A 26380-nucleotide genomic window follows, 5' to 3' on the forward strand; every position below is an offset into this window, starting at 1 on the left:
TGACTGACTTATCTCGCTGCGTTAAAGCGGCAAAATACTCGACAGCTCTCATTACGATGCAGTGAGATTTCTACCCGAGTACTGACAAAAACACTTTAAAAATCAGAGATGGCAAAAGTACTCACATTGTGTACCAGGGTTGGGCTTGGCATGAATGATGCAAACACAGGAAATTGCCTCGGGCGTCCAAATGTCTTGTAAAAATGGACGAATAAAGTTGTATTCACTTTCAAGCAACCAAAAGGTTGAACAAGTTGTCAGTGTCCGTTGAGGATGGAGTAGAGATTAAGTGAAGGCTGACACAAGGGGTGCTGCTGTTCATTAAGAATCTAAAAACATTAATCGGTCAACTATATTTAAAATTAATTTTTTTCCCCAACATCAGTAAAAGTGTGATTGTTTATTTGTTGGATATTAATTTAAGTTAAAGGACTTTATCTAGGTCAGGACATGTGAGAATTTTCTCAATTGCCGCTCGGCATTTTGAAAATTGGCGCTGGCCTGTCCCAGAGCCTTTTTTTGGGGATGAGTTGAATCAAACAAAACATATTTGATACGGTTGTTGGCTTCCACAAAACTATCAGAGCGATAGATTTCCTGGAGCCGATCCCGGCTGTCTTCGGGCAGTAGGCAGGGGACACCCTGAACTGGAATTCATAGTTTTTTTGTCTTCCCGAACACTTCCAATTCCATCACTTCCGACTTCATTTTATGCTTTGGCTTCAAAAATCAAGTGATCCACAGCGAAAACCATCAGTGCTACCAAAAGCACAAAACCCTCTTTTAAAAGTGGCAGCCTACACTGTGAACATGCAATTTGGCACCGGCTATTCGTTCAAGATCACAACCCGAGTAAAATACCCACAAACAGTACCCACCGTCTATGAAGAGCATTTTAGCGCCTGCGATTTGAGATCTTAGTGAATCAGGCCAAATTAAACCAACGAAACTAAAAATGAGCAAGAATAAATTAAGAATTTGTCTTGGTAAGGTTAGCCTAAGCTAGCTAGCTAGTTAGCTAGCCTAAGCTAAACCTACACATACTGTAGCCCCTTATAACATCAGTAGTATATAATAGCATTTAAAAATGATTTCAATTGTTTACATATGGGAACGGTGTCGATTTTGCCGTGTAGGCAACAGAGGCACTTCAAATAATGAGTGTTTTTTTTTTTTTTTTAATGTTTCATGATCAAGTGGTTGATGTCTTTTACAGTTGTGACAGTTTGGAGTTGAACGTATTAAGACGACGTGAGCGCTATCCTTGCAACTGTGAAACCGCAGCTAATTAATACTTGGGAGCCTCTCCTCTCCCCGATGAAGACTTAAGTAGCAGCTGCTGCCCCTGAAAGCACTCTGCAGGGAAAAGCAAGCAGCTTTTAGGCTGGGGGAGTGCTGCGCCTCCCATAAGTGCTTTTCTCCCATTCGCTCCCACGCGTCCCCCTCTGGAAATAGCTTTGTTCATCTCACATGTTCTCATTTGTATTGATGAAGAGCTAGTTGACTGCCTGGGTTTCTCTTGTCCAATAAAAAAAAAAAAAGCCAATTACTGTAGTCATTTTAAACAGGTCGATCTGACATCGTGCTGGTGCCCCCTGTTGGGCACTCCAAAAACATGCATGGCAGGCTGATTGAACACGCTCAATTGTCCCTAGGTGTAATCACACTATCTCTGATGAGCACAATGTGTTTTATTTACTTCTTTTCTTCATGGTGGTGATATTAAGAGGTGGGTTAAGTCTTGCAAATGCCCAACGTTCCAAAACATCCAGTCCACCAGCAGTTTACAGAGGTCTGGAACCCGCATTAAGATTGGCAAAGCCCAGCACTTCCATACTGTCGTAGTCATCGTAAGTGTCTTGTCCGAACCACATGAAGTCTCCTCCATCCAGAGGCGCCTGCGCGCACTTCCTTTTGTGGTCACGTGCAAAGCGCCGGGCCCTGGTGGGTTCCACGGTAGGCTGCGATGCAAAGTCAGCGCCGTAGACTGAATTTCTCTCAGTGGTGGGTGGGATCCCGTGTTGGCACAGGCAGAAATGTGACTTGTGTTGATTGATCTCCTCGGGACATTTTTTACGGCCTGCACCCTGACGGCATGAAACACAAAGTTTAGTTAGACATTCTAAAAATAACCCAGCGTGGGGGGTGGGGGGGGGGGTGCAAAACGCCTCTTGGGTCAATTTGACCCAACTTTCTGGGTTGTTTGGTACATATGTTTTAAATGTTGTAAGTTTGAAGTGTAGGTAGGCAGGTAGGTAGGTGTCGATACTCACATCATCGAAGACAATGATATTGTCATGAAAGGATAGCTTGTTGTCATGCTGCGAGACTGTATAAGTCCTGGATTTCTATCAAACAGTGAGACATTCAAACACACAAATACAAAATGAGAACTCTTGTAGGAGCTGCTGTAGGCCACGACTCACGCCACGATGCTCAAACGGAGCCAAATGGCCATTTGTAACTGTAGCACTCACTAGGCCACACCCCCTTAAAGTTAAAAAGCCAGTTTATTTCTTGACATTCTCTTTTTTGTGTGTTTTGTTACGTTTTTGTAAAATTTTTCTCAAGAACACAAACCATTTCATTTCCCCTTCCAACAGGATTTGAAACAAAGACTAGGCAGTGAGGTTCGACACACATACATACCGGCCCCGGTCTCGTCTTGGTAAAGCGTTCAAAGTCAAAAGCTTGCGGCAACTGCGCGGGAATCTGAGTCAGCATCCTCCCGGTGCTTGTGGACAACTCCCGATTCCGCCCCTCGCTGGGCGCAGCATCTGGATGAGGAAACTGAGGAGAGTATGGGCCACAGTGTTAGGTACACCTGAATCCTCATTAGGGCTGCAAGAGCACTAAAAAGAGGGGGGGGGGGAACTCAAACGTGATGTCACATGTTGGCATATGGTAAAATAATGAATTGCAAAAAAACCCCAACAACACACAAACTGTGAAGTATATAATTGACAGAGAGATATGAATCATAACACATCGATCAGTGATTTTCTGTTGGTCATCCAACACCTCTGAGTCAAATGCATACCATTAAAACCACACTTTTGTGTCCAACTGGATTATGCAGGGAAGGGTCAAAAAGCAAAGTTGTCTTACCCAATTGCCATCGTTGCTCATTGGCGAATAACGCTTGCCACCTTTTACCATGCTGACAGTTTGACAGAGTAGTTTCAACTGCAAAACGGCACACACACACACACACACACACGCACACACGATCCAACCCAAGAGCTCGTGAAAACACTGGTGACTATGGAAACTGTGCATTCAACAACCAACGTGATATGTGCTCTCAGTTGACCATCGAGATGAGGAACTGGAATGCATAAGGGGGGGGGGGGTGAAGACGGCAATCACTACTTTCAATTAAAGAAATAAAGTGATTAGATGAATTACAATGCACTGAGATTTGACATCAGAAAGACACTATACTTAATAGAATAATGCTAATTTAGCAAATCGGTGAACTTTATTACCATATTTCTCAGGACAGTTAGCTTATTTTATTTTACACAAACATTGAGCAGTTTATTACCAAACACACTTTTTTTTTAAACATGTTTAATTGCTAATTTTCTTAACAGACACATTTCAAGCAAGGGATTAAAAATGTTAAAGCTTATTTTCTCAGTCACTTTCAGCAAGTTAAAAGTTGACAACTCACATGATGGAAATGAGACAAGCCTGTTGTAGATAAATGACAAATTGCATCGCCTGGAAAACGCTAGTTTGTTTTAAAAGTAACACTGAGAAGACCCCTGCAAAAATAAGATGACTGAGGACATACATCCTGCGACATCAAGTGTGTAATAAGGTGACACAAAGTCCTTTGATGAGGTGCGACTTCTTATTACATCATCATTGCGGTCAAAAACAAAGACTGTAATACCAGTTAGAAATGATTAATCTCACTTGGACTACTTGCTAAACCTTAATCAGGTGATGACAGTCTTTTGAACCTAACTTACAAAACGCCACACCGGAAGGCTCGAGCCGAGATTCAAACTCGGGACTTCTCTACTGCGAGGCGGACATGCTAACCACTAACATGCTGCTGTTATCCATTACGAGGAAGCAAAATTGATTTGAGCGTCACTTTTAAGAGTTGCTGCGATGGGCTCACTGGCTTCTTTCTTGTTCCTGTACAGGTGCCTCTTCAAGTGCCTGGCCACACGCTGCCACCTGCAGAAAATCGCCTGATGAGTCTGGGAAACCATCTGATGTACGTCTTTGCGCGTACCTCTCCTGTGCGTCGTTGTACTTATTCAGCCGATCTGCCTCTTGTTTCTTCTCCTCCATCCATCGCCGCAGGAGATCTTCCTTCTCGCGCCAAGCCTGCGACAGCGCCTCCTTCAGGCCGCTCTGCTCCACGTGCAGGGTGGCCAGTTCTTTAGTCTGTTGCTCGATGGTGTACTCATGCTGATAAAGGGTTGCCTTCAGGACGTTGCTTGCCTTAGCCAGAGTGATAGCCTCTTGGCGGTGGTGGGACACGCTGAATTGGAAGTGTCAAGAATTATTGATTAAGCCTACATTTGACATAAACAAAGGAAGAACAATCATAAAATTAAATGTGGCTTTTGAAACGTTACGAGCGCACAGGAAGTTGCACATGATCAAACTTGACAAACGTAGCAGTCCAAAAGGTCAGAAGCATCCAAAAACTATATGGGGGTACCGCAAGGATCTTTTCTGGGGCCACAACAATTTTGTTCTGATTTTATTAAACCATCAAATGGTTAACAACTACTACCATTTTGAAATATCCCAATTAGGACAAGGGGAGGTTGCACACTATCAAAATCAACAAACACGACTTTACATGTGTGGTACCACAGGGATCTGTTCTGGGACCACAACTAATGAGTTAGTCCGAGGAATGTATGTGTTTTGGAACCCTACATTCCAAGAAGTAAGTTGAAAGATTCCGACCAATATACATAAAGTTGCACCCCATCAAACCCACCAGCTGGAGGTCATTCTTACCGTGATTGCCAGTGTTGCAACTCAGCATCTTTCAGATACATGACGGTGGTCAAGTCCGAGACAGTCTGAGACAACTAAAGAGACACAAAACAAGAAAATACCACGAAGGTGCTCCAGAAAATCAAAGTTCAATCTCTATTCTTACCTTTTCAGCAAGATGCTCACTTTCTCTGAGGCCAAGTTGAAGTAGTCTGACATTCTCCCCAACTTTTATTCCATCTTCTGAGCTGTACTAAGTCGATGTTGACATTTTATTTGTCAAGTGTCAACAAGTTGGGTAAATTACTACAGTACGACAAAATAAAAGTTGACACTTCTAACCTTGCTGACTGGAGATCTTTGAAAAACTGCCGGCGAATTTCAAAGCGTTCTTCCAATTGAGACACTAAAACGTGGGTCAAGTCAAGGGTAGTAAATGCATTGAATATCTCAAATATATAAAACTGGGAATCTTACAGCTTGTATACACGCCCTCGTATGGAAGTTTCTCTGTTTGGTCTCTGAGTTGCAGTTGAGCACGCGCATGATTCTTCCAGTTGGCCATGTTACTTCACACATAAATATCGTAAGTTTACTCTTCTGACTCACCAAATTGAGTTTTTCTGAATCTTCCACGCCCGATTGTGTGGTAGCAGGACACAAAAGCTGATTGTTAAAACGCTGCCGTCAGCTGATGAATGCCCCTCCCACAGTTGGCACCGTGACTCCACCTTCACACAATCAGCATCTGACTGAAATCATCGTTTTATAATTATGTGAATAATAGAAAGTAGTCGTAGAAGATAACACGATAGCCTGTTTGTTTTATTTTGTTAATTTGCGCGTATTTTTATTATTCTGTACTACCGTTGAAAATACGGCTAAACCAAAATTGCTATTCATGTGGATTTTTTTCACTTGATTATTATTATTTTCTTTGCTATTGTTTTTTGTATTGTCTTAGTGTATAATATAATGAAGTGCACAGTTTACCTGGGTCTTTTAAAAATATATTTAATAATTAAAAAAATCAGAAAATGTTTAAGGCAAACCAGCATAATTTAATATGATACAAAATGTGGCATTGCATATTTTTAAAACGATAAATTTAAAATATATTACATAAACTGACCAATTTCCTACCAGTTCTTTCCAGAGAAAATAATATTCTCAACTCTTCTAGAACCAGGGCCGAGCAAGTGCTTCCGGGTTCACGTTCTCGAGTTTAACCATTTTATCTGTATTTAAATTAACATAAAATAAAATTTCCTTCGGTGTCATTGTATTTTTCGTAATTTTCAATGCTTGTATTTCATTTCATACGAATATTTTGGTAAACGAAATCATTTTTTGGAAAAAGCGGAAGTTATGTGTCGTCAGGAGACGCGACGCCAACTGGTCGCTTAGGGGGAGGAGGAGAAGCTCATTTGTTCATAATGTGGCGACTGCACTTTTCTAAGTTTGACAACATGAAACGAAATAGTTTCCTTCAGCGTTAACCCGAATCCCGTGGTCTTGTCCCCCGCATTCTTAACGTGTCCGATCTCCAGTGGCTGTGTAAGAGATTGTAGCATGCTAAGCTAGTAGACGTCAACTTTAGCTCCATTGATGATTGAAGTGTGTTGGCAGAGCCATGGAAAAGCTCGTCTAGTTTTTGTGGCTTGTCCAGTATGAGCTCGTCAGGTGGGTACACAGAGCCTGGGGATCATGCCCAGGAAGAAAACATCATCTCCACAGGAGACAACAACAAGCATGTAAGTAGAAAGATTTGCTGTATATACTGTGTTGGAAATCATTCACTCACTGTAGTATTGTGTAGCGTGACCGTGGGATCACTCAAAATTCAAATAAAAACTAGTTTTCGAGCAATACTTGGCTCCGTCGTTTATTACATGTTTGTTGTCTCATTATCACAGGATTAACGTCAGATTTGGACATTCGGTAATAAATATTGTACAAAGACTGTAAATACATGGTCGTATCATATTGTTTGAGACGATTGATTTTTCGAAAACTAATACAAGCAAAGCACTTTCTGTCCATATGTTTTGTGATCTTATGAACGGTAGCAGACAGTTCGGTTCAAGACACAGAGGGGGAACTGCACTAATTTGTACAATCTATTTATTACTCTTCTTGTAACCATCGGTCGTTCAATACTTTTCAAGATACGCTGTGACCGTCTGTTGTTGCATTGTGGGATGCATTGAGGTCCCAGCATCATGTGTGTTTGATTTTGTTTGGGTTAACGCGCACTTGCTTTGTTACTTGTGAAGGACTCGGCGATATGCTCGGGAAGTAGCAGCAGTAAAATCAAGAGCTGTGCTGTGGTCAAGTACTGCGCCGCCCCACCTGCCAGCACGTATGCCCTGTTGCAGGAGAAGACCGACCTCAAGCTGCCCCCTGCCAACTGGCTGAGAGAGAACGCCCAGCTGGGCACCGCTGGCACCACTGTGTTGGGCTCCAGCAGCAAGGGCAAGCCGTTTTCAAGGTGGCTGATGTCATTCGGTGGTGGGATAGAGAAACTTGAACCAGTCAAAATTTATCTCCCGTAGAATTATTTATGTACTACAATTTTATGTTCAATGACCGATGGTCAGAACAGTTAAACGCCTTTTCCACTAGATGGCAGTCGGTGCATAATTCACCCGTGTGCCCACTTCTTGTGACACTTTAGTTCAGGGGTGTGCTGTGAGATTTGATGCCTCAAATGCTTTTTTTTTTTTGGGACAGTTTTGGAATGGCGTATGACTTTATCGACTGCATCGGGGATGACGTCGACGTCGTGTCAGATTCAGAGGTCCGTGGGACAGGCCGCACCTTGACTTAAGCGTCTCTGTAAACACGCCGTTAATGCAAAGCGTCCACCCCCCCGACAGAACATCAAGAAGCTGTTGAAAATCCCCTACAGTAAATCGCACGTCAGCATGGCCGTCCACCGCGTGGGTCGCACCCTCCTCTTGGATGAGCTGGACATCCAAGAGCTCTTCATGAGATCCTCGCAGGTCCTGCCGTTTGCCGTCCAGTCCCATCTGCCACCTGTGGAATGGCATGAAAGAAAAAAAGCCTGGGAAAAAAAAAATGTTGGTCTGCGTTGTAGACGGGCGATTGGACGTGGTTGAAGGACTTTTACCAGCGGTTGATGGATCAGAAGTGGCAAAGAAAAAAGAAGAGCAAAGAGCATTGGTATCAGAAAGCCATCCTGTCCAAGTTCCTCTACTACAGGCGAGTGTGTCAAATGACTCCAAACAATCAGGCGGAGTTTTCATGTCACTGAGCAGTTCGTCTTAATCGTCAAAACGTCTGCGTTTTCTTGCAGTATTAACGGCGACTGCGCCGCCGAGCCGGTGGCGGAGAACCTGAACGACGACGAGGAGTGCGGCGGGCGGGAGTTCGGCTCGTCATGGCCCACCGCTTTCACCAGCTCCGACGCGGAAGAGTCGGCCGCTTGTAAACAGGTCCATTGATCATTTGACATCGCTCAATCACATTGCGGCGGGTGGGCGATGGATACATTGCAATGGGGGGAAAATCCACGAGGAACGGATGCCTCGGGATGAGGGGTAGAGCACCACATGAAGCTTTTCACCTTGACGTAGTTCCTTTGCTTGAAGATGCCACAAGAGGGCAGCAAAGCAATACTTTGACGTTAGACATGGTGAAATTATTATTTTTTGTGTGTGAAAGAAATTGGTCAATTTTTTTGCTGATTTGTGCTATTTTTTAAGTTTTTTTTTACATTAACGCATTACAAAATAAGATAAAGACTTGTGCTCCCCCCCCCCCCAAAAATAGCAAAAAAAAGATTTTTGTAGATCTATTGCTTGTTATATATTTTCTGTCTGATTAATTGTTCATCAGAATTTTGCTCTGCGAGATATTGGAATTGGCATCGGCCTAATAAAACATTTTAAAATTCCGTATCGGTTTGGGCCTTGTTTTATTATATTTTTTCATACGGTCTCTTGGATTGTCAGCTATGGAGGAGGGTGGGTCTGGAAAGTATCCATCACCATATTCCAAAATGAATTTGTGACTTCTCAAATGTTTTAGGAACGCGTCCCCATGGACAGCAAATTCGCTTTAGGCCAGGTGACGTCGGCGCCCCAAGAGCAAAACCTGCCAGCGCTCTTTAACGAAGGCGAAAACAGCCAGGTCAGTTCTTTCGGTCCGAGCGGACGCGATTGCACTTCACGGTTGAACGCCAATTTTTTATTTATTTTTGGTACTCGACAGGGTTTAAGGAATGACTTTGTGCGAAATATCATGTGGACCTTTGAGGATATTCATATGTTGGTTGGCTCCAACATGCCGATTTTCGGAGGCGGGCGCTACCCGGCTGTCAGCCTCAAACTCAGGTTGGAATTTGGGATGGAATTGTTGGTTAAAAAGCAGCACCGGCGGAATTTTGACAAGAGCGTGTTAAGACTTTTTTCCCACCCAGGGACAACAACAAACCCATCAATATCCTTACCGGTATCGACTACTGGCTGGACAATCTGATGTGTAACGTCCCCGAGCTGGTCATGTGCTTTCACGTCAACGGTATCGTTCAGGTAAGCGTCTGAATTTGCGTCCCTTTTGTCGGCCGGCCGTTGTTCCATTTCAATCTGCGTTTCACAGAAATACGAGATGATAAAGACAGAGGACATCCCCCATCTGGAAAACTCGACTTTTTCCACCAGGGTCGTGAAAGACATCGCTCAGAATATCCTTTCTTTCCTCAAGTCCAACTGCACCAAAGAGGGTCACACCTACTGGCTTTTCAAAGGTAGCAGAGGAGGGAATTAAACATTTGAAATGCGCGGCCATGTTTTTAAACAATCGCCTGTCCCCTATCGTTAGCGAGCGGGAGCGACATCGTCAAGCTTTACGATCTGACGACACTGTGCGAGGAGGCCGAAGAGGAGAAGAGCCACAATCCCTTCACGCTTCCCGTGGCTGTGTTGCTTTACAAGTAGGAAAATGTCTTTATTTGGTACAAAAAATAAGCAGGGGGTGAAAAAAAAAAAAAACCTGCCCTGACTGGTTTGCTTTGCGCTTCAGGGTGGCATGCAACCTGATGCTCAAGGCCCGAGAAAACAGAAAGCACTACGGCACGATCCGAACTTTGCTTTTAAACTGCGTCAAACTTCTGGACCAGGACAGGCATCCCCAGGTGAGTTTCTTTTGCGTCACTACGCAGTGGTACTTTTCTTTCAACTTCAGATAGGCAGACATTTGAGTGAAGTGGGAGGGGGGGGGCAATTAAAGTACGTCAATGCCCTCTTATTTGGGCAAGGAGAGCCATGGTTGTCATAATGAGAACACTTGCAAGGAGCTGCCGTAGAGCAAAACTCAAGCATGGACAAACGGGGATGGCAATGGCTAGTGATGAGAAAAGTGGAATTCACAACAACAACTCCAGCTCTTGACATCACTCACTCATGCCTTTTAAAGTTACACGAATACAACACCAAGTACAATAATTACACTTTGTAGAAACAGACTTTTTTTTTTGTTAATTCGTTGTTGGTTTTTTTTTTTTTTTACAAGTGGTTTTTTTTTGTTTATTAAAAACACATTACCCCCTAAAAAACACAATTTCCCCCCCCAAAACAACAAAAAATTTAATGTTTTTTTTTAACGTAAGTATCATTCATTCTTAACACTGCCCTTTATAAAACAAAAAAAATGGCGATATTAAATTTGAGATAAAGTGTGAACATTTTTTGCGTTGTGTGAACCGTTTTTGCCACATTTTTTGTTTGACTTCAGCAGACGTTGCGCCGCTCCTTTTTGTACGTGTTTGTCTTGGCCACTTGGGGGCAGTATAATACCGACTTTAAGACAGTAAGCTGCACTCATTGTAGTCATTTCTTCCAAATGTTTAGATTTTTTTTTGTTTGTTAGTCCATGTATGGCGTTGAGCATTATTTTCTAGAATGAAGCGAAACGGAATTAATTTAAGCTAAAAGCTATGTGGTCGTGTTAAACACTCAATGTGTACTCCTCTTTGTTTTATGTTTAGTTTGACAACGATTACTGTCAAACTAAAGATAAAACATAGAGAACAACTCCACAAACCAGTCCCAATCTCACCTTCCCCCCCCCCCCCACCCACCCACACAGATCATCGCCTCGGCCCACTACATGCTGTCCGAGCTTTTCCAACTCGATGAACCTCAGGAGGAGGACGACGACGGAGGCGAGTCTTTCCGAGCCTGCGGCTCAGAGGACAGCTACAGTAACGATGACCGTGAAGAGGAAGACGACGATGACGACGACGACCTGGAGGACGAGAGCGACGATAGTAGCTCGGAGAATCAGGGCCGCATGCAGGACGCCAGTAAAGCCGTGGCGGTCATCCGCTCTGTCGGAGAACTGTCGGTCCCGGAGAAATACAAATCCACTCAGCTGATCCGAGTCAGTGTATTTTTTATTTTTTCATTTTGCTTTTTCGTCACCTGTGCGTTAAATATTTTACGTTTTTTTTTTTTTGTCTGTCGCTGCAGCCGGGTTGCGCTTTCCCCATCTCACAAGACAAAGAGGAGCGATGCAGACATGTCCTCAACTATGTGCTGAAGGCAAGTCTGCGGGATATTGAAAGTTTTTAAGAAGGCAGGATGCCTAAAAGCAGGGATGGCAATTTTCCGCGGATACGCGGTAATCCGCCATTTTATTTCTTAAATTGATCATTTTAGTGAATCGTCTAAATCAGTTGAGAAAATTTTAGGGGGGGTCAGGTACCTTATTGAGTTTTCACAAGCTCTCCCGATCAGTCTTTCCATCTTCCGATTGTAAACAGCCCTGCAATTGGACGTGTATGATGTCTTACTTGTTGTGATTGGTCGCCCCGTCCAGACCACACCCCTTTCCACTTTTTTCATCACTTGCCATTGCCATCCATGTAAAAGAAATTCGACAGTGCCAATGCAGTTAAAGCGCAGTCCATTCATTTTCACCAACAAATGAACAGATTTTTGTTCCGTTTCTAAATAGGATTTTTTTCCCCATCCATTGTTGCAAATAAGAGTTCCTCCGGAGTTGAAAAAAAACACCACATTAAATACACGAATCTAAAAAAATAAAGGATTAAATGTAATCAAAAAATGTTAAATCAGAAAAGTGTTACAATTTAATTTAATTTATTTGAATTTGTGTCAAGATGATAAAAATCAAACGCTTAGTACACAGTCAATTTGGAAGAGTACGTTTAACCCAATAAATAAATAAATAAAATGGCCACAGTCTAAATCGAGTAAAAGTTGAGGGTAAAATATTCAGAGTCGATTTTACACTGAAAAAACTTTGCGGCAATATGTACTGGAAAAATCCTTGTAAGGTTGTTTTTTCCCCAATCAAAAAATTCTCAATAAATTTAACAAGGAGAGTTTTTTTGGGGGGGTAAACGTGACTTTGTATTTGTTTATTAAAAAAAAAAAAAAACTCCAAACCTTCAAAAGCACACAAAAGTGTTTGCTGTGTTTACCCTGGGACCAAATCTCATATATTTAGCATAAAATATACTTAAGCAAAACGTTCTGCGTACACCGCAGTTGAGTCAATAAATGCCCCCGGGCAGTATTTGAGGGAAAATTGCAATCTTGGTCTGACGGTTTGATCGGAGTGTCCGCATAACACCGCACAGGGTCTGAAGGCCGTCGATAGCAGCATCAAGAAGGAGAGCGAGCTCCCGGCCGTGGACCCCAACACGCCCATCCCTCTCAAGTACGAAGACGGAAGCGCGGCGGAAAAAGGCGTCTCTCCTTTCCTCGAAAGAGGTCACCATCTGATCGCGCATGATGCTAGCAAGACAGTGGAAACTTTTGGCTTCTTACCCCTCACGTGGTCTGTCTCAGTGGGGCATTCGCAGGCGGACCAAAAGCATCCCACACGCTCGGGCATGATTCCCGGCACCTGGCAGCACCAGATGAAACTGCAGCTCTTCCTCAAGGCCTCCAAGGCGTACTACGTGCTGTCCGACGCCGCCACCAACCTGCTGAAATACGGCCGAGCCTTGCGCTACATCAAGCTGTCCCTGCAAAGCTACGGTAAGCTCGCTGAAAGCAAAGTCCAGTCCTTCTCATCACGTCGCCGTCCTCGCCGTGCCCCCCCCCCCCCTCCCCTCGCAGATGCCTATTGCGCTATCGGAGGCGCGCTCCACCCGCAGGCGCTCCTTTTCCACAGCCACTGCCTCTCGCTGTGCGGCGACATCCAGCTGATGTTGGCCCAGAATTCCAACAACAGAGCCGCGTACCAGGAGGAGTACAGCTACCAGACCAAAGAGGACCAGGAGATCTTACACAGCCTACATCGGGAGAGCAGCTGCCAGGGTCAGCGACGCCGACACCAGTACAATAAAGTCTTAGTTGGTGACTGAGGGCCCCCACAAAATGTTTAGAATTGCCTGTATTAATCGTTTAAACTAGGCATGGGCGAGCATCTGATACCAGGTGTCGGTATCGTGCCGATACTGGCCTTGTTTTAAGGTCTCGGTATTCGTTATGGATGCCGATATAAGCCATGTGACACATGAGTTCACCATTATGTCTCCATTCTTTAATTGAAATTATATGTATCAAAAGTAGCAACGCTATCGGTACCTGCTACTGGTATAGGTCTGACAAAAAGTGTTATTGAACAAGTCTAAACTATAAATATAGACCGAACACATTTCCACTTTATGATAAATGGCCGAGTATCTTTTCATTTTTAGGTCATCAACATTTCATACTTACATTTGAACTATGCATAGCAGCGGTTAGCTTGACTTCTTCTTCCCGACAGTGTAAATAAGCGGGTACTCGGGAGAAAAAAAAAAATCCCGCAAGCATTTTATTGAACTGAGGTACTCGAATTAGTCGAGGACCCATTTTCAGCCCAAATTAAATGTAAGCGTGTGCCTTTAAGAGGCGGGGCTTGCGGGTGTGACTCATTTGTGAATCTTAAACTGCGACTAGTCGGTGCTCAGTACTCACACTTCCAATTTGAACACTCAGCGTTCAACATGGCGACCGACCTGGCCACCGACCTCGAGTACCAGCTGTTTGTGAGCAGCAAGTGCTACGAGGCCGCCTACGAGCTGCTCGTCTCGCACGCCTTCAAGGAGGAGGCGTCGGATCAGCTGGCTCAGGTGCTGAAGCGGCTGGGGAACATCCGCAACGAGATGGGCGTCTACTACATGAACCAGGCGGCGGCCATGCAGACGGAGCAGGGTGAGACCCTTCAAACCAAAAACGCAGACGTCGGGTGTTTCTCGCCAGCAATCCGCCGTGACTTTTTTTTTTTTTTTTGGGGCCAGTCAAGACCTCGGTGTCCGCCGCCGAGCAAGAGATGTGGAAAAAGAGCTTTGCCTTTTTCGAGAAGGGCATGAAGGACTTTGAGGCCATCGGGGACAGCACCAACAAAGCGCTGCTGCTGTGCAACACGGGCAAGCTGATGAGGATCTGCGCCCAGGCCCACACGGCCGTCTCCGTGGACGACAGCAGAGGGGAGTTCTCCCCGGAGGAGGCGCTCTACTACCACAAGGTCACGCGTCTCGGTCAACGATTGCAAAAGTCCGACACAGCCGTACTGATATTTGGCACTTTCCTGTCTTTTGGCAAAATAACCAGGCCATCGACTACTACTTGCGTGCCATGAGGTCATTGACATGCCGTGAGAACCACCAGCCAATTTGGGACAGCGTGAACTGGGAGCTGTCCACGACATATTTCACACTGGCCACACTTCTGCAGGACTACGCGCCTCTCTCCAGGAAGGCTCCGGAACAGGTTATCACCTCACTTGGTCACTTTGGATTCCAAACCGCCAACTGATATCAATCACGTCTTTTCAAAAAAACAAACATTTTTTTTTAGATTGAGCGAGAGGTGACTGAGGCCATGATGAAATCGCTCAAGTACTGCGACCTGCACACCGAGTCCGCCCGCCAGCTGCTGTACCAGTACAGAGCGGCAACCATCCACCACCGCCTGGCCTCCATGTACCACAGCTGCTTCCGGAATCAGGTGGGCAAAAACCGGCGATGGCTTCCCTCGACTAAATCTCAGCGTTACCGACAAAAATTGCGTTGATTTTAAGTGACAGATTTTTTAACGTGTGCAAACGTCCATCTAGGTGGGCGACGAGCGCTTGAGGAAGCACCACCGCAGCCTGGCCGAGCTCCACTACAGCAAGGCCGTGTATTTGTTCCTCAGCCTCAAAGATGCGCCGTGCGAGCTGCTCCGCGCCTTACTGGAGAGGGTGGCCTTCGCCGAGTTCACCATGGCGGGTGCGTTCCCCGGCAATCTACGAGTCTTGCTACTTGGATCGTGGCGTTTTAAATTCAATGCCGCCGCTCCGCGTTTTTGTGTCTCGCCCCGCAGCTCAGAACAGCAGCACGGCCAAGCAGAAGAGCCTGACTGCCGCTTTGGAGATCATTGCGGAGACTCGCTGCGCCTTCCAGATGATTCACAAAGAACTGCTTGAAGAGCAGACCGAGGTTGTGTAGCAAGACCCACCGGGTTGCAGTCTAATCGCAAATTCGACAAAAAAGATTTAACACGGCCTGCGGCATAACATTAACTCTTTGGATGTCATCAGCAGGAATCAGAGCAAGGATTTTATACATCTTTTTTTTAATACATTAATGCTATTTACCCAAAACATTTAAATAACGCCCACTCCCAAATTGGGTTGTTTTGGGGGGGGGGGGGGGTTAATTCAATTTCAATTTATTTGAATGGATAATTCGGTTTTCTTATGCAAGTAACTTGACGTGGGCACAGAACTTGAGAATCAAGGTAGCGCCTTATTTGTCATCAGCCCATTTTGCATAATATGTCCACCGGGTGGTGCTGCGGTGCTGAGGCACTCACCTCTCTTGTCTCTTCCGCGATGTGCAGGGAAGCAACGCAGCTCTTCCGGGATCTTCGGGTTGCCCTGCGCCAGGACTGAACCTCCAGGAAGTGACCAAGCTGACCGCTCTGTTTGAGTCACGCTTCTCCGATCTGCTCCTGCAGCTCATCAAACTCATGACTAAAACCAAACGCAAACCCAGGTGAGGACCCCCCCCCCCCCCACTGAAAAAAACAAAACTAGTTTTGCATCCTTCGGTTGACACGCCGAGAGCCTCACAATTTTATTGACGTGCAGCAAAAAGGACGAAGAGCTGCTGCAGAGTTACAAGAACGTTTACTCCAAGCTGCTGCGCTGCGACAAGAACACGCCTCTGCTCGCCCGTGTCGGCCTGTACGCCGAACTTCTGCAGCAGCTTACGCCCAACGCCGACGGCTACGACGCTAACGTGCTATCGTGACGACGCCTTCTTTAGATATTGCGGACTGAAAAACTACTTGCACATTTTTGAAGATGCTAGATTTGTGTTTCAAGTTGCACGGTTTATCCGATACTCACACATTTTTAGGGATATTCAAGCTTTCGGGTGAAAATTCAAATTTGCAGCAGGGATTTATAACAACACACCAAAGCTTCTCTGACCTCATCAGTACAGCACTATGAGTCATTCTACGCAGAGGATAAAGACTATAGCGAGTACTGTGATACTGTCTGCATACATGTTGTTGAACCGTTTCTGTTCGATCTGTTGCTTAAGGTGTGAAAGCAGCGCAACATCGATGCGAGTGAGCATTAGCATGAAGCTAGTGGTGCCTTTCTTTAGGCAGCCTTTAAGCCATTTTTAAATACACCAGAGCATTATTCCCTTTGTGTTAAGTTTGACGATAAATTTCCACTGAGCGTGGCACGAAATTGCTTGAGGCCTCCTTTTTTGATGAATTGTTCACTATTTGTCGAACTGCTGCTTGTTTTGAAGCGCGTCGAGTTGAATTCACCGAGTCACTCGTATCTCAAGGCACCACTGCACAGAAACGACATGACAAAGAGTGGCACATACCATCCAAGCGACTTTCGGTGATGCGAGCCATAAGGAGAGCCTTTGCCTTTCATACGAGACCCAGTGAGGGTGTGATTTTTGCGGGCATCCCGCTTTCAGATCATTACATGCATGACGTCAGCGTGACTGTCGGCACGACAGTGCTGTCTGTGCTCAATCAAGAATGATTTTTATTATTTTTGATATCCAGAGCTTCCGTTGGTGCTCGGTGATCTTTTTTTTTTCATGTTGCTTTCTCAAAACCAAAACAGTGCAATTATGTAAAAATGTTTCAATATTGGGCATGTTTGCTGTGATATAGAAATAAACTTTTTGGAATGTGATTATTGTGATTATTTCCCCTCTTTTTTTTTATTTTTGGAGACCGTATATATTTTTTTGTGTGTAGATTTAATGATGTACATGTTTGCAACAAAGCAATAGAAATGGCATTCAGTGTCATGTCATCCCCTGTAATTGCTCACGATGCGTTAAAATAATACAGCAATGGGTATTTTTCAACGTCAACGTTTGGTGATTTTGATTTGGTCCAATATGAGGCCTGGTCAAAACTGTTGTGTGGGATGAGATTTGTAATCACTTGCCTTTTGCAGAAGGTGGCAGTGTGGTACCGAATGCTCATGTTCCTGGGACTGGACGGAGGGAGGGAGGGGTGGGGGCAGAGAGAGAGAGAGACTCCAAAATGACAAAAACAGAAGCCATACACATATGCAGTGGCCCTTGAATGGCTTTTGTAGCCTTTATGTAAATAAAACACACACTTGGGATGTAAAAAATAGCAAAAATTTGAACCAGAATTGCGCGCCGTATGTTTTTCTACTCGCACGCAACACTGTACACTATTGGAAAAAGTAAAATTGAGGTCGAGGAAGAAACACAACCAAAAATCCAAAACGCGATGCTATGGTGAGAAAAATTTTGCCCAACACGCATATGGAGAAAAATAAATACATTAAAAATGCGGATCACATGATCACCAAGCTTGGCTGTAAATTAGAAAATCATTGTCAATATATATCAGTTTACTTCAACGGCATCACGCGTGGTATAAAATTTCAAATGTCTTCATTCTGCATCCAATTCGTTCACAAATTCTTTTTGTCTGAATTTACACACACTTGATTTTGCACATTGAAGGAGGACAAAGTGACTTGGGTCCTTTTTATCCTTGCACCTACGGTTATAAAACACACACATTTTGCTTTCTAAATGTATAAAACGCCTCCTACATAAGCGTCCAATCTTCCTAGCGCGGAAGAGTGCGACAAATAAAATAAATAGTCCATTGGTACCTGAGCGAGGACAAGATAGAGCACCTTTAAGTGGGAGAGCACCACCGACCATGTGATGTCAGCGTCTTCGGTTTTTTTTTTTGCTTCCAAATGTCCCAAAAAGTGTGTCACACACACACACACAACTATTCCGCCGCTCTTTTGACACACAGGGCGTCCATTGTAGGCGCAGCGACCAGTCCAGCTGAGCCTCCGTGATGAATTAGTGCAAATAAAAGAAAGAGAGAGACTCGCTCCACCTGGGAGATGCTCAGCAGTTTTTGGGGCTCTTTGGTGGTCTGTAGGGCAACACTGGTGCGGGTCTGAAAGGAAAAAACAAAACAAAACAAGAACACATTTTTAATGTTAGTCATGATGACGGGACTTGAATAGGCGAGTTAAAGAAGCAGTGAAACGATAAACACACGTGAACTCGACATTGAATGATGACGTTCGGACCAACCTGCTGGGGAAGGGGATCGCGGATGGTGGTTTGGGCACAGTGGGGATGGGGACGGGCAGCGGTCCTCTCCCGGGGACGTGAAGGCCCAACGCGGAGGCGCCGTGACCCAGGCGAGCGCTTCGGCCCAGCGGGTCGGCGGGAAGCGGCTTCTGCGGAGGACTGGGCTTGTCCAAGTCCTGCGGTTGACCAAGCAGTTCAGAGTTTTGTGTGATGCAGAGGCAGAAAAATGCAGTTTCCACAGTCAGTTGTGAAACTCTTCTTTGGGTGTGTCGCGATGACTGGATTATACTGCCTCCAGGTGGCCAAGGCGGGAAGAGCAACCACATCAATTGAATTGAAGTAAAAGCCGCAACCGCCACACCACCACCCCAAAAAAATCAAACCAAAAAAAACCCCTGGTGAATTCTTTACATTCTATGTCATTATTATTATTCTTTTTTAAAAAATATCTAATATCACGGGGGGGGGGGCACGATGGGCGAGTAGTTAGCATAGGGGTGTCAAACTAATTTTTGTCTCGGGCCAGATTTTAGTTACAGTTTCCATTGGAAGGCCGTTATGACTGTACACCTCTTCCTGCCCGGAGACAGCTGGGATAGGCTTGAGCAATCCCCCCCCCCCCCCCCCCCCACCTTTGTGAGGATAAAGCGGATCAGAAAATGGATGGATGGATCATATTAATGAGTGACTTTGTGGGGGGGGGGGGGGGGGGGGTCTAGGAGGCTGAAACAGGCTAAATGGCAATTGTTTCATTTAAATGGGGATCGGCGATTTGAGCTCTCCGGATCTAAAGTCCAGAAATAAATGTGGGGTTTTTTTCTCTCTCTCGTCATTTCAGAGTTGACGCAATACGTTGCTGCAACACTGACAGAACTTTGCTGGAAAGGCAACGAATGTTCTGCACGGACGTGATTGGCCTTCAAAGAAGCCTTTCCCAATCACGAATATTAGCGGTGACAGAGGCGGCGTCACGTCTCACGGTAAGCGGCTAAACACATTTTCCTTCGAGGGTTGCCGCTCGGCTCGCACCCGCCGCCCTTTTGATTGAATCTCTTATCCGCTGTGTGACACGGCGTCTCTCCGCTTGATTAGAACCTGACCACTCTGCTACCGGCGCCTTGTTTTGCAAAACAGGGCGTACTTTTTAGGAGGCAGACAGCCTTTCATCTGGCTTAAATGACCATTTAGCCCACACGTCTCGACGCGTTGCATCTTGGGAATTCATCGTCAGCCATCCGAGAGCGTGCGTTTCACACCATCTCTGTGCTCACATGTTGTCGACATACCTGGCCCAATTGGTAGGATGCGGGCTGGCGGGGCAGACTGAGGAAAGGCGGCACGGCGGGCGACGACAGAGCATTGGCGGCGCGTTCGGCTGGGGGCAGCCTGTGTCGGGTCGGCAGAGGAGGCAGCGTGGGCTGGCCCACGCTGAGTGACACGGGCATGGGCTGGCTGATGTGCAGCGGCTGGTAGAGCGGCAGGCGGCGCAGGCTGTGCGAGTGGAACTTGTGCGGCGGGAGCAGAGGCTCGGCACTCAGCAGGGATGGCTGGGTGGAAAAAACCCCACTCAGTTTTGTGATTGATACGTCATATTTTGATAGTAGAGATACTTATATTTAGTGTTTTTGGGGTGGAAATCGAAAGTACAGATGATTAACTGCCGATGAAACCAGATTGCGGCAGACAGCGAAAGTCTTTTACATCCAACACTTCCCCACTCACGACAGGTTCTTCCCCAGGGCTCCGTCCTGGGGACCCTGGTCTTCATTGGCAATGCCCCCAAAACTCTGGGTTTCATTTTCCATAAAATCAATTATCACTTTAATTCCTTTGCGGATGACACCAAGCTCTACTAACCCTAAAAACCACACGACTCATTTCCGCACTGACATTTGACATGTTTCAGTTTTGTGCTTAACACGCCACCTTTTAAAACTACGGATCCTGATTCTTCTGCACTTTGGGATTGAAATCGGTGTCGATCCAAAGCAAGAATGAATAATTGTTTTCTTCAAGCAGATGCAGAAACCAGACTGCAGGCAGGTGATGTCCATCACAATTGACAGCTCTGGATTCACCACAGGTATTCCTCAGAGCTCTCTCCTGGGGTCCTTGCTCTTTGTTATCAATGTCCCCACACCCTCTGCCATTTCGTGTAAATTCGGTTTTCATTTTAATTGCTTCGCAGATGACATCAAGCCTTCCCTATCCTCCAAACCAAACATCTCATTTTCACCCTCCTCCCTCATCTCATGCTTGTCTTCACAAATCATATGATCTGCGATGACATCATAAAGCGGAGAACATACAAATCCACTTGAGTGAACGTCATCAAAGTTTACAACATTAGAGGTGACGTTCAGAAAAAGTTGCTAACATATGTACGGTCTGTAATAAATTCTGCGTGTCATGATCAAAACGTGTTTTCATTGTCTGCTGCCAACATTCATCACCTCTGCCGACTTGCTATTCAGAACGCTTTTCGAAGCTCATCTCAACAAAATGCGTTTCTGTCAACTTCATTCATATTTCCTTTTTAGGGGAGGCTGAATTGATGACAGGAAGCGCACATTCCCAAATGGATCCGCCAAAAATAAATCAATAAAAGACTCACCTTGTAGATGCTGGCTCCCAGTCCGCAGGGTTTGGGGGGAGGTTTACGCTGTGGTAATGGTCTGCACGTGAACTGTGTCCTGGCTGGGCTGGTGGGCCTCTTGGCCTCGATGGATCTGCAAAAGGTCATGAAAAGGTCACCAGAATACTTTCTAAGATGTCAGTGCACCTCTATTATGGGAAATGCAACTTTTTTTTTTTAAAGCTACAGTAGGTAATAAAGGTGAGCTGCTTTTTTTTTTTTTTTTTTTTTTTTTTGCTTAATGGCTCCTTTGCAAACAACATTCTTAAAACAAATAAATAGATAGGTAGAAATTTGCTTCGACTATGTTGCACTGCTTGGACTGACATGCCAATAACAAACCAAAATTGAGATGTGTCCTCTGTGCCTCTTGAAAGGGAGTCTAATATTATACAAGAGGACACTAAGGGCACTGAGAAAACAGAGCGCAACACCAAAGCGAAGGCCACGGAGTTCAGTACCATGATTGGGAAGCTGCCTTGCGTGTGATTTTTGCGGGCTGACCTGAGCTTCTCCAAAGTGCTCTTCCTGTGGGTGAAGAGCAGTCGCAGCAGCGTCTTCCTCTTGAGGAGAACGAGGCCGCTGGCCAGCAGCAGGCCGCTGGCAGCCACCAGGACGGCCACGGTGACCAACGCGCTGTCGGCTGACCGCCACATACAAGACGCGCATTAATGCACACACATCTACGGCCACATGACGACCAGAGGACATGCGCAGAGAGCGTGAAGGGCGGAGTCATCATTTCAAAATGAGTCACTTTTTTTTTTTTTTTAGGATGACGGCGCGGTGTAATTTACCGCAGAGGCCAATGGGAGTTGTGTTATTCCAAGAAATTCAGAGCGCAACAGCCAAGAAAAGAGTTGTGACACATAACAGCTGTGGTTCAGCAGTGAAATCATTGCGAGAGGGCTACCTGCCAATCTCGTCGGCCCGCTGTCGATGCTTCCGCCGAAGCCGGCCCCCTCGCAAAACGGGGGCGCCCAGTGCGCTTCGCAGTGGCAGTTCTTCTTGTTGTTGCACACCTGAAACGGTGGATGATAATGTCATGTTATACAGTGAAGTAATATTCTGTATTTTATCCCACGGGTGTTTTAAACTCATTTAAACACGAAAAAGGTGGAGCTTGTATTTAACAAGAGTTGGGAAGGAAAAAAAAAAAAAAAGAAGGAAGTGGACAGATTCGAAGACGAAACAAGGGCGATCATAGAGGCTGCCTTGAATTAGCCACGTTGAATTAGCAGAAGTCCAAAATGCATGCTGACCAAAGTCCTCTTACTACACAACCGGCTTTTGATAAACTTTGTTTTGATCTGATTCTGAGAACACATTCAAACAAGCAAAAGACCAAAAAAAAAGAAGCGTATGAAGTGGGAACGTCAAGTCAACATGCTTTTAATTAGCCAAGTAGCTGCGGTGATTAAACGGATAACTTGCTCACGAGTCAATTAGAGTGTAAGACAGGCTGCGGCGCCATTAAATATTGAGTCGCCGCTACTTTGTACTCACCCCACGTCCGTTGCACTTTCCCGAGCACTTGTGCACGCCGAAGACGCTGATGTTCTGACACTGGCGATTCAAACACACCTGCCAACAGGGGGAAACGCAGAGTGAAGCACCATGGTGAGGTTCACTAACTCGAGTGAACCCTCTGCTACGTGCACATTTAGCATTCACACAATGACTGCGCTTGGAACCCATGTGTTGCTGTTCCACGTGTGTGCAAGCAGCGGTTGTGGCTGCCGTGGCCAGTTGGGGGCAGTGCAAGACAGACAGATGAATACACTGTTCAGTGAGACGTCTCAACTCATCAGTACGGCATTGATACGTCGTTCAATACCGAGGATGAAGGCTGTGTGACTGCGCTGCACGTTTGTGTTCAAGCTGTTTCGTAAAGTCGTTACAGAACTGCGACGCACATGCTATTTAGCGTTAGCATTAAGATAGCAGACTAAATGGCTGAACTATGTGATTGTTTTAATCATACATGGTGGAATTGTCTTCATCTAGGGTGTAGCATTAAATTTTTTTTTTGCATTTTGCGATAGCTCACCCTCCCGTCTCCGCACTTGGTGCCAGCCAGAACTAGACCCGGATCGGGCATGTCGTCCCCAAGGTAAACGTGCGTCCCTCGACACAGGATGCGGCCGCCCTCTTGAAGCGGGATGTTGGTTTCGATGGAAACGGCATTGGTGCCGATCACTGGCCGGTTGGCGCCGCCCTGGCACTGGATTTTACCACACTTTGCATCTCTGGATAGGACAACAAAAGCACAGGAAACAAAAGAAGAATCAGACAACACAGACGCAGTGAAGCACATAGAGGGCCTTTCAGCCACAGAATAATAAAAGACTGCTTGGCTGTAGTGTGGTGGTGGTTGTTGTTGTTTTTTTTAAAAAGAGTTTCAATACATCTGTCCACATGAAGAGCAAAAGAAAAAATATTTTACTCGACGCTATTTTAGCCAATCAGAGGCCTCAAGAAAGTCATTATCAGAAAAGCCACGGTTGAGAAAAAGGGATTCATACCTGTGGACTCATTAAATGTTCGCTTAAATTAAAAAAAAAAAGTATGATAAAATATTTTTGGATGTTTGATACAATTACTATTATGTACTGTATATATTTTACGTTTCATCATTTTTATCCGATATATTATTTAATCATATTTTTTTATAATGCTGGAAAATGACATTGAGCGCCTAAAATAAAATTAATCATGATGACTAATATTTACATCAAAATGCTTAATACTTTGGGACACAATCTTTTTTTTTTTGTTCTTCCCCTTAAAAATATAATTTGGACTCTCATTAAGGCTTTTAGCGAATCCAACCAAGAATAAAAGCATGAAACGATGCATGAATACTCAATTAGCTGTCTGAATCATTGATGGTTTTGCTGGCCTATTGCCTCCATAATGACGATCGCTAATGACACAGATTAAGCTAATTGTTACATTTTCCTTGAAAACAGCATTTAAATGAACAGCAACAAGACGGGGCAGAGAAGGTCCCCTATTAAGCTCCAGGAAGAGTCATTCTTCCCACAGATCAGGGAGAACACTTTGCTGTATTTTCTGCTTGTATGTGTTGCTGCTCCACGGGCGTTAAAGTAGTAGTTGTTTGAAAGTCCCTTTTTTTTTATTTTTTAGAATCACTAACTGTCCATATTCACAATCACAAAACGTTATTATCCTTTGAATGAATTTCCTTGATGAATAACTTGAGCATGAAGATCACCCAGCCCTGCTCGAACCCTTGCCGTGCAGCTGCAGAGCCCCACCTCGCATCGCATTTGGCAAAGGAGCCTTTGGAATCCTTCCCGCAGTTCCCGTAAGGGTCCCCCGCCGAGTTGACTCGCTCAAAGCAGATACCCGGCGCTGGCTTGGCTCCTGCGCACAGGACGGCACGGGTTCAAACATAAATGACACAAAGAGGGCCGTTCAGAGGCCAACGTAGTAGAAGAAAAAGAAGAGAAAAAACGAAAAGTGACCTGGACCCCAAAGGGTGATGCACTGCTGCTCGTGGGTCTGGCAGATGCCGTTGTAGCAGTAGCCCTCCACGGCGTGGCAGGCGTGGCCGTCGTGGAGGTAAACGTTGGCCGGGCAGTGGGGGTCGGCGCCCGTGCAGAATTCGGGCAGGTCGCAAGAGTTGCCGGACTCGCGACACATGGTGCCCGCCGGTTTGAGCTGGAAAAATCAATCAAACATCAGAGCTTTGGATGTGAGACTTGGGACGGCTTTGGGATTTTATCATCATTCATTTTCATTCCGTTATAACCTCTTGTGTGAAGAGCTAGTTTAACTAAAAAATGATTAGTTTTAGTTAAAAAAAATTTTTTTTGGAGTAGTTGTTGAGTGCAAGTTTAGAGAAAAAGTATCGTGTAATCATGTAACGTAAACTACAATCCTCAGACTATTTGACCTTCCTTCCTTCTTTATGGACATACAGCAATACTGAAATGAAAACATTTAAAATGATTACCGAAAGCTCATATATATTAACTGACAAAGGTGAAAATGAAGAACATCCTCACTAAAATTATTAGTTTTAGTTATATGAACATAAGTTGTAGTTTCAGTGGTTTTTTTTTAAAGCATTTTCATTTTATTTCATTCATGATTTTTTTTTTCAATTTTAGTTTTTTTTGGGGGGGACGTTACTTTGCATTAACTTGAATAACTTTGGTGCTTGGCAAATTAGACTTCCTTAGTGACGTTATAAAAAAATACGATCTAAAATTGCCTACATATGCCACCAGATGGCAGCTTTTGAATCGATGAATATCAACTGACACCGACATGTAGTTCCTTGACACCAAGGTGTCACAAGATGGCGGTAACGCATTGCTTTTGTCCATATGAATCTCCTCAACTCACTTTTACATAGTTCCTTGGCACTAAGATGCCACGAGATGGTGACAAAACGACATTTTTAAGGCTCAAATGATAAAAATTGGTATGTGTGCACTTGGCTTTTGACAGCAGCATTTGTCAATGTCAAGCTCGTGAGCGGAAGCGTCACCTGGCAGTCGTCGCAACATTGTCCGTGGGCGCACACGGCGTCTCCTTTCAGTGTACAAGTAGTGGCGTTGCAGCATGGATTCAAACATTCCTTTGGAGAGGAAGCGGAGAGACAACCAGTTGAAAGAAACCGCATCGAACAGACAAAATCAGCACTCCAAGTATGAATTCATGGCTGATTTGCCGCAGGTGGTTTGCATTGCCCGTGGACGTTTCAGATGTTCTAGTAGGCGTTTTTTAAGGTGGAAATATTAATCTAGGTGAAACAGGTCCATATGTAGAAAAGGTTGTGACCGCTGTGTTCAGCAGCATGTGGACCCGATCTCCGTTTTGGGGGACTGAGAGAAAAGCTGGCGTTGCCGATCAGAGTCTCTTGGGACTCACGGAGCAATCGTCAGCTTTGAAGAAGACCTAAATTGGGAGCGCAGACCTTCCTCTGGAGATCTTCAAAGCGTGACGTGACATAAACTGACTTGGTCCATGGTGGACAAGACTTTTTTGAGGCAGAGAAAGAATCTCCACGGTGACAGGACCCCCGCCCCCCACAAGGAGAACCCAAGGGGGGGGGGGGTGGAGCAAAAAAAACCCGAGGCGATTTTTATCTTTTATTAGATGCCAAAACACATCAACTTTATTTC

The 26380-nt window shown here is 45.0% G+C and overlaps 4 protein-coding genes across 4 annotated transcripts in view; 1 reads left to right on the forward strand and 3 right to left on the reverse strand.

The window, feature by feature from the left end:
* Window positions 1–1272: 1272 nt before the first annotated feature.
* On the reverse strand, window positions 1273–3319 carry tex36 (testis expressed 36). Its single transcript, XM_086122125.1, has 4 exons — window positions 3109–3319; window positions 2650–2790; window positions 2274–2348; window positions 1273–2087 (listed from the first exon to the last, which is right to left on the reverse strand). Exons 1-4 carry the CDS (start codon window positions 3277–3279, stop codon window positions 1785–1787), a joined length of 690 nt encoding a protein of 229 aa, XP_085978251.1. The 5' UTR covers window positions 3280–3319; the 3' UTR covers window positions 1273–1784.
* Window positions 3320–3453: 134 nt separating this feature from the next.
* On the reverse strand, window positions 3454–5645 carry LOC147198922 (autophagy-related protein 16-1). Its single transcript, XM_086122126.1, has 6 exons — window positions 5452–5645; window positions 5317–5380; window positions 5141–5222; window positions 4996–5069; window positions 4253–4504; window positions 3454–4194 (listed from the first exon to the last, which is right to left on the reverse strand). Exons 1-6 carry the CDS (start codon window positions 5537–5539, stop codon window positions 4077–4079), a joined length of 678 nt encoding a protein of 225 aa, XP_085978252.1. The 5' UTR covers window positions 5540–5645; the 3' UTR covers window positions 3454–4076.
* Window positions 5646–6263: 618 nt separating this feature from the next.
* Window positions 6264–17175, forward strand: edrf1 (erythroid differentiation regulatory factor 1). The gene is made up of 25 exons (XM_086122545.1): window positions 6264–6728; window positions 7251–7465; window positions 7708–7774; window positions 7854–7979; window positions 8075–8199; window positions 8294–8432; window positions 9028–9129; window positions 9211–9332; window positions 9419–9530; window positions 9598–9745; window positions 9820–9931; window positions 10021–10132; window positions 11086–11379; window positions 11469–11540; window positions 12605–12737; window positions 12816–13007; window positions 13089–13289; window positions 13956–14171; window positions 14258–14484; window positions 14571–14729; window positions 14817–14966; window positions 15076–15229; window positions 15324–15439; window positions 15843–15997; window positions 16093–17175. Exons 1-25 carry the CDS (start codon window positions 6645–6647, stop codon window positions 16253–16255), a joined length of 3696 nt encoding a protein of 1231 aa, XP_085978671.1. The 5' UTR covers window positions 6264–6644; the 3' UTR covers window positions 16256–17175.
* A 391-nt stretch (window positions 17176–17566) lies between these two features.
* Window positions 17567–26380, reverse strand: part of adam12b (ADAM metallopeptidase domain 12b) — a 47285-nt gene continuing 38471 nt past the window's right edge. Inside the window, exons 13-23 of the mRNA XM_086122600.1 lie at window positions 25744–25833; window positions 24713–24908; window positions 24503–24611; window positions 23272–23470; window positions 22728–22805; window positions 22135–22243; window positions 21726–21864; window positions 21201–21315; window positions 19873–20133; window positions 18587–18762; window positions 17567–18446 (exon numbers count right to left, since the gene is read on the reverse strand). Of these exons, the coding sequence (XP_085978726.1) occupies window positions 18395–18446; window positions 18587–18762; window positions 19873–20133; window positions 21201–21315; window positions 21726–21864; window positions 22135–22243; window positions 22728–22805; window positions 23272–23470; window positions 24503–24611; window positions 24713–24908; window positions 25744–25833 (1524 nt within the window). The 3' untranslated portion in view covers window positions 17567–18394. The remainder of the gene's footprint in view (window positions 18447–18586; window positions 18763–19872; window positions 20134–21200; window positions 21316–21725; window positions 21865–22134; window positions 22244–22727; window positions 22806–23271; window positions 23471–24502; window positions 24612–24712; window positions 24909–25743; window positions 25834–26380) is intronic.

Source organism: Hippocampus guttulatus, chromosome 10, assembly GCF_054856545.1.
Source record: "Hippocampus guttulatus isolate MCC_2025c chromosome 10, RoL_Hgut_1.0, whole genome shotgun sequence".
Taxonomy (NCBI): domain Eukaryota; kingdom Metazoa; phylum Chordata; class Actinopteri; order Syngnathiformes; family Syngnathidae; genus Hippocampus; species Hippocampus guttulatus.

What these genes read in the sequence shown, in the direction of transcription:
- LOC147198922 (XM_086122126.1), bottom strand. Translation starts at nt 5,539, where the DNA reads ATGGCCAACTGGAAGAATCATGCGCGTGCTCAACTGCAACTCAGAGAC. An exon ending in TTGCAACACTGGCAATCACG is followed by an intron (nt 4,505 to 4,995) that starts GTAAGAATGACC and finishes CTTCCAATTCAG; the next exon opens with CGTGTCCCACCACCGCCAAG. An exon ending in TACAACGACGCACAGGAGAG is followed by an intron (nt 4,195 to 4,252) that starts GTACGCGCAAAG and finishes GATTTTCTGCAG; the next exon opens with GTGGCAGCGTGTGGCCAGGC.
- edrf1 (XM_086122545.1), top strand. Translation starts at nt 6,645, where the DNA reads ATGAGCTCGTCAGGTGGGTACACAGAGCCTGGGGATCATGCCCAGGAA. An exon ending in GTGGCTGTGTTGCTTTACAA is followed by an intron (nt 9,932 to 10,020) that starts GTAGGAAAATGT and finishes TTTGCGCTTCAG; the next exon opens with GGTGGCATGCAACCTGATGC. An exon ending in CCAGGAAGGCTCCGGAACAG is followed by an intron (nt 14,730 to 14,816) that starts GTTATCACCTCA and finishes ATTTTTTTTTAG; the next exon opens with ATTGAGCGAGAGGTGACTGA.
- tex36 (XM_086122125.1), bottom strand. Translation starts at nt 3,279, where the DNA reads ATGCACAGTTTCCATAGTCACCAGTGTTTTCACGAGCTCTTGGGTTGG. An exon ending in TGAGCAACGATGGCAATTGG is followed by an intron (nt 2,791 to 3,108) that starts GTAAGACAACTT and finishes TACTCTCCTCAG; the next exon opens with TTTCCTCATCCAGATGCTGC. An exon ending in ATATCATTGTCTTCGATGAT is followed by an intron (nt 2,088 to 2,273) that starts GTGAGTATCGAC and finishes TCATGCCGTCAG; the next exon opens with GGTGCAGGCCGTAAAAAATG.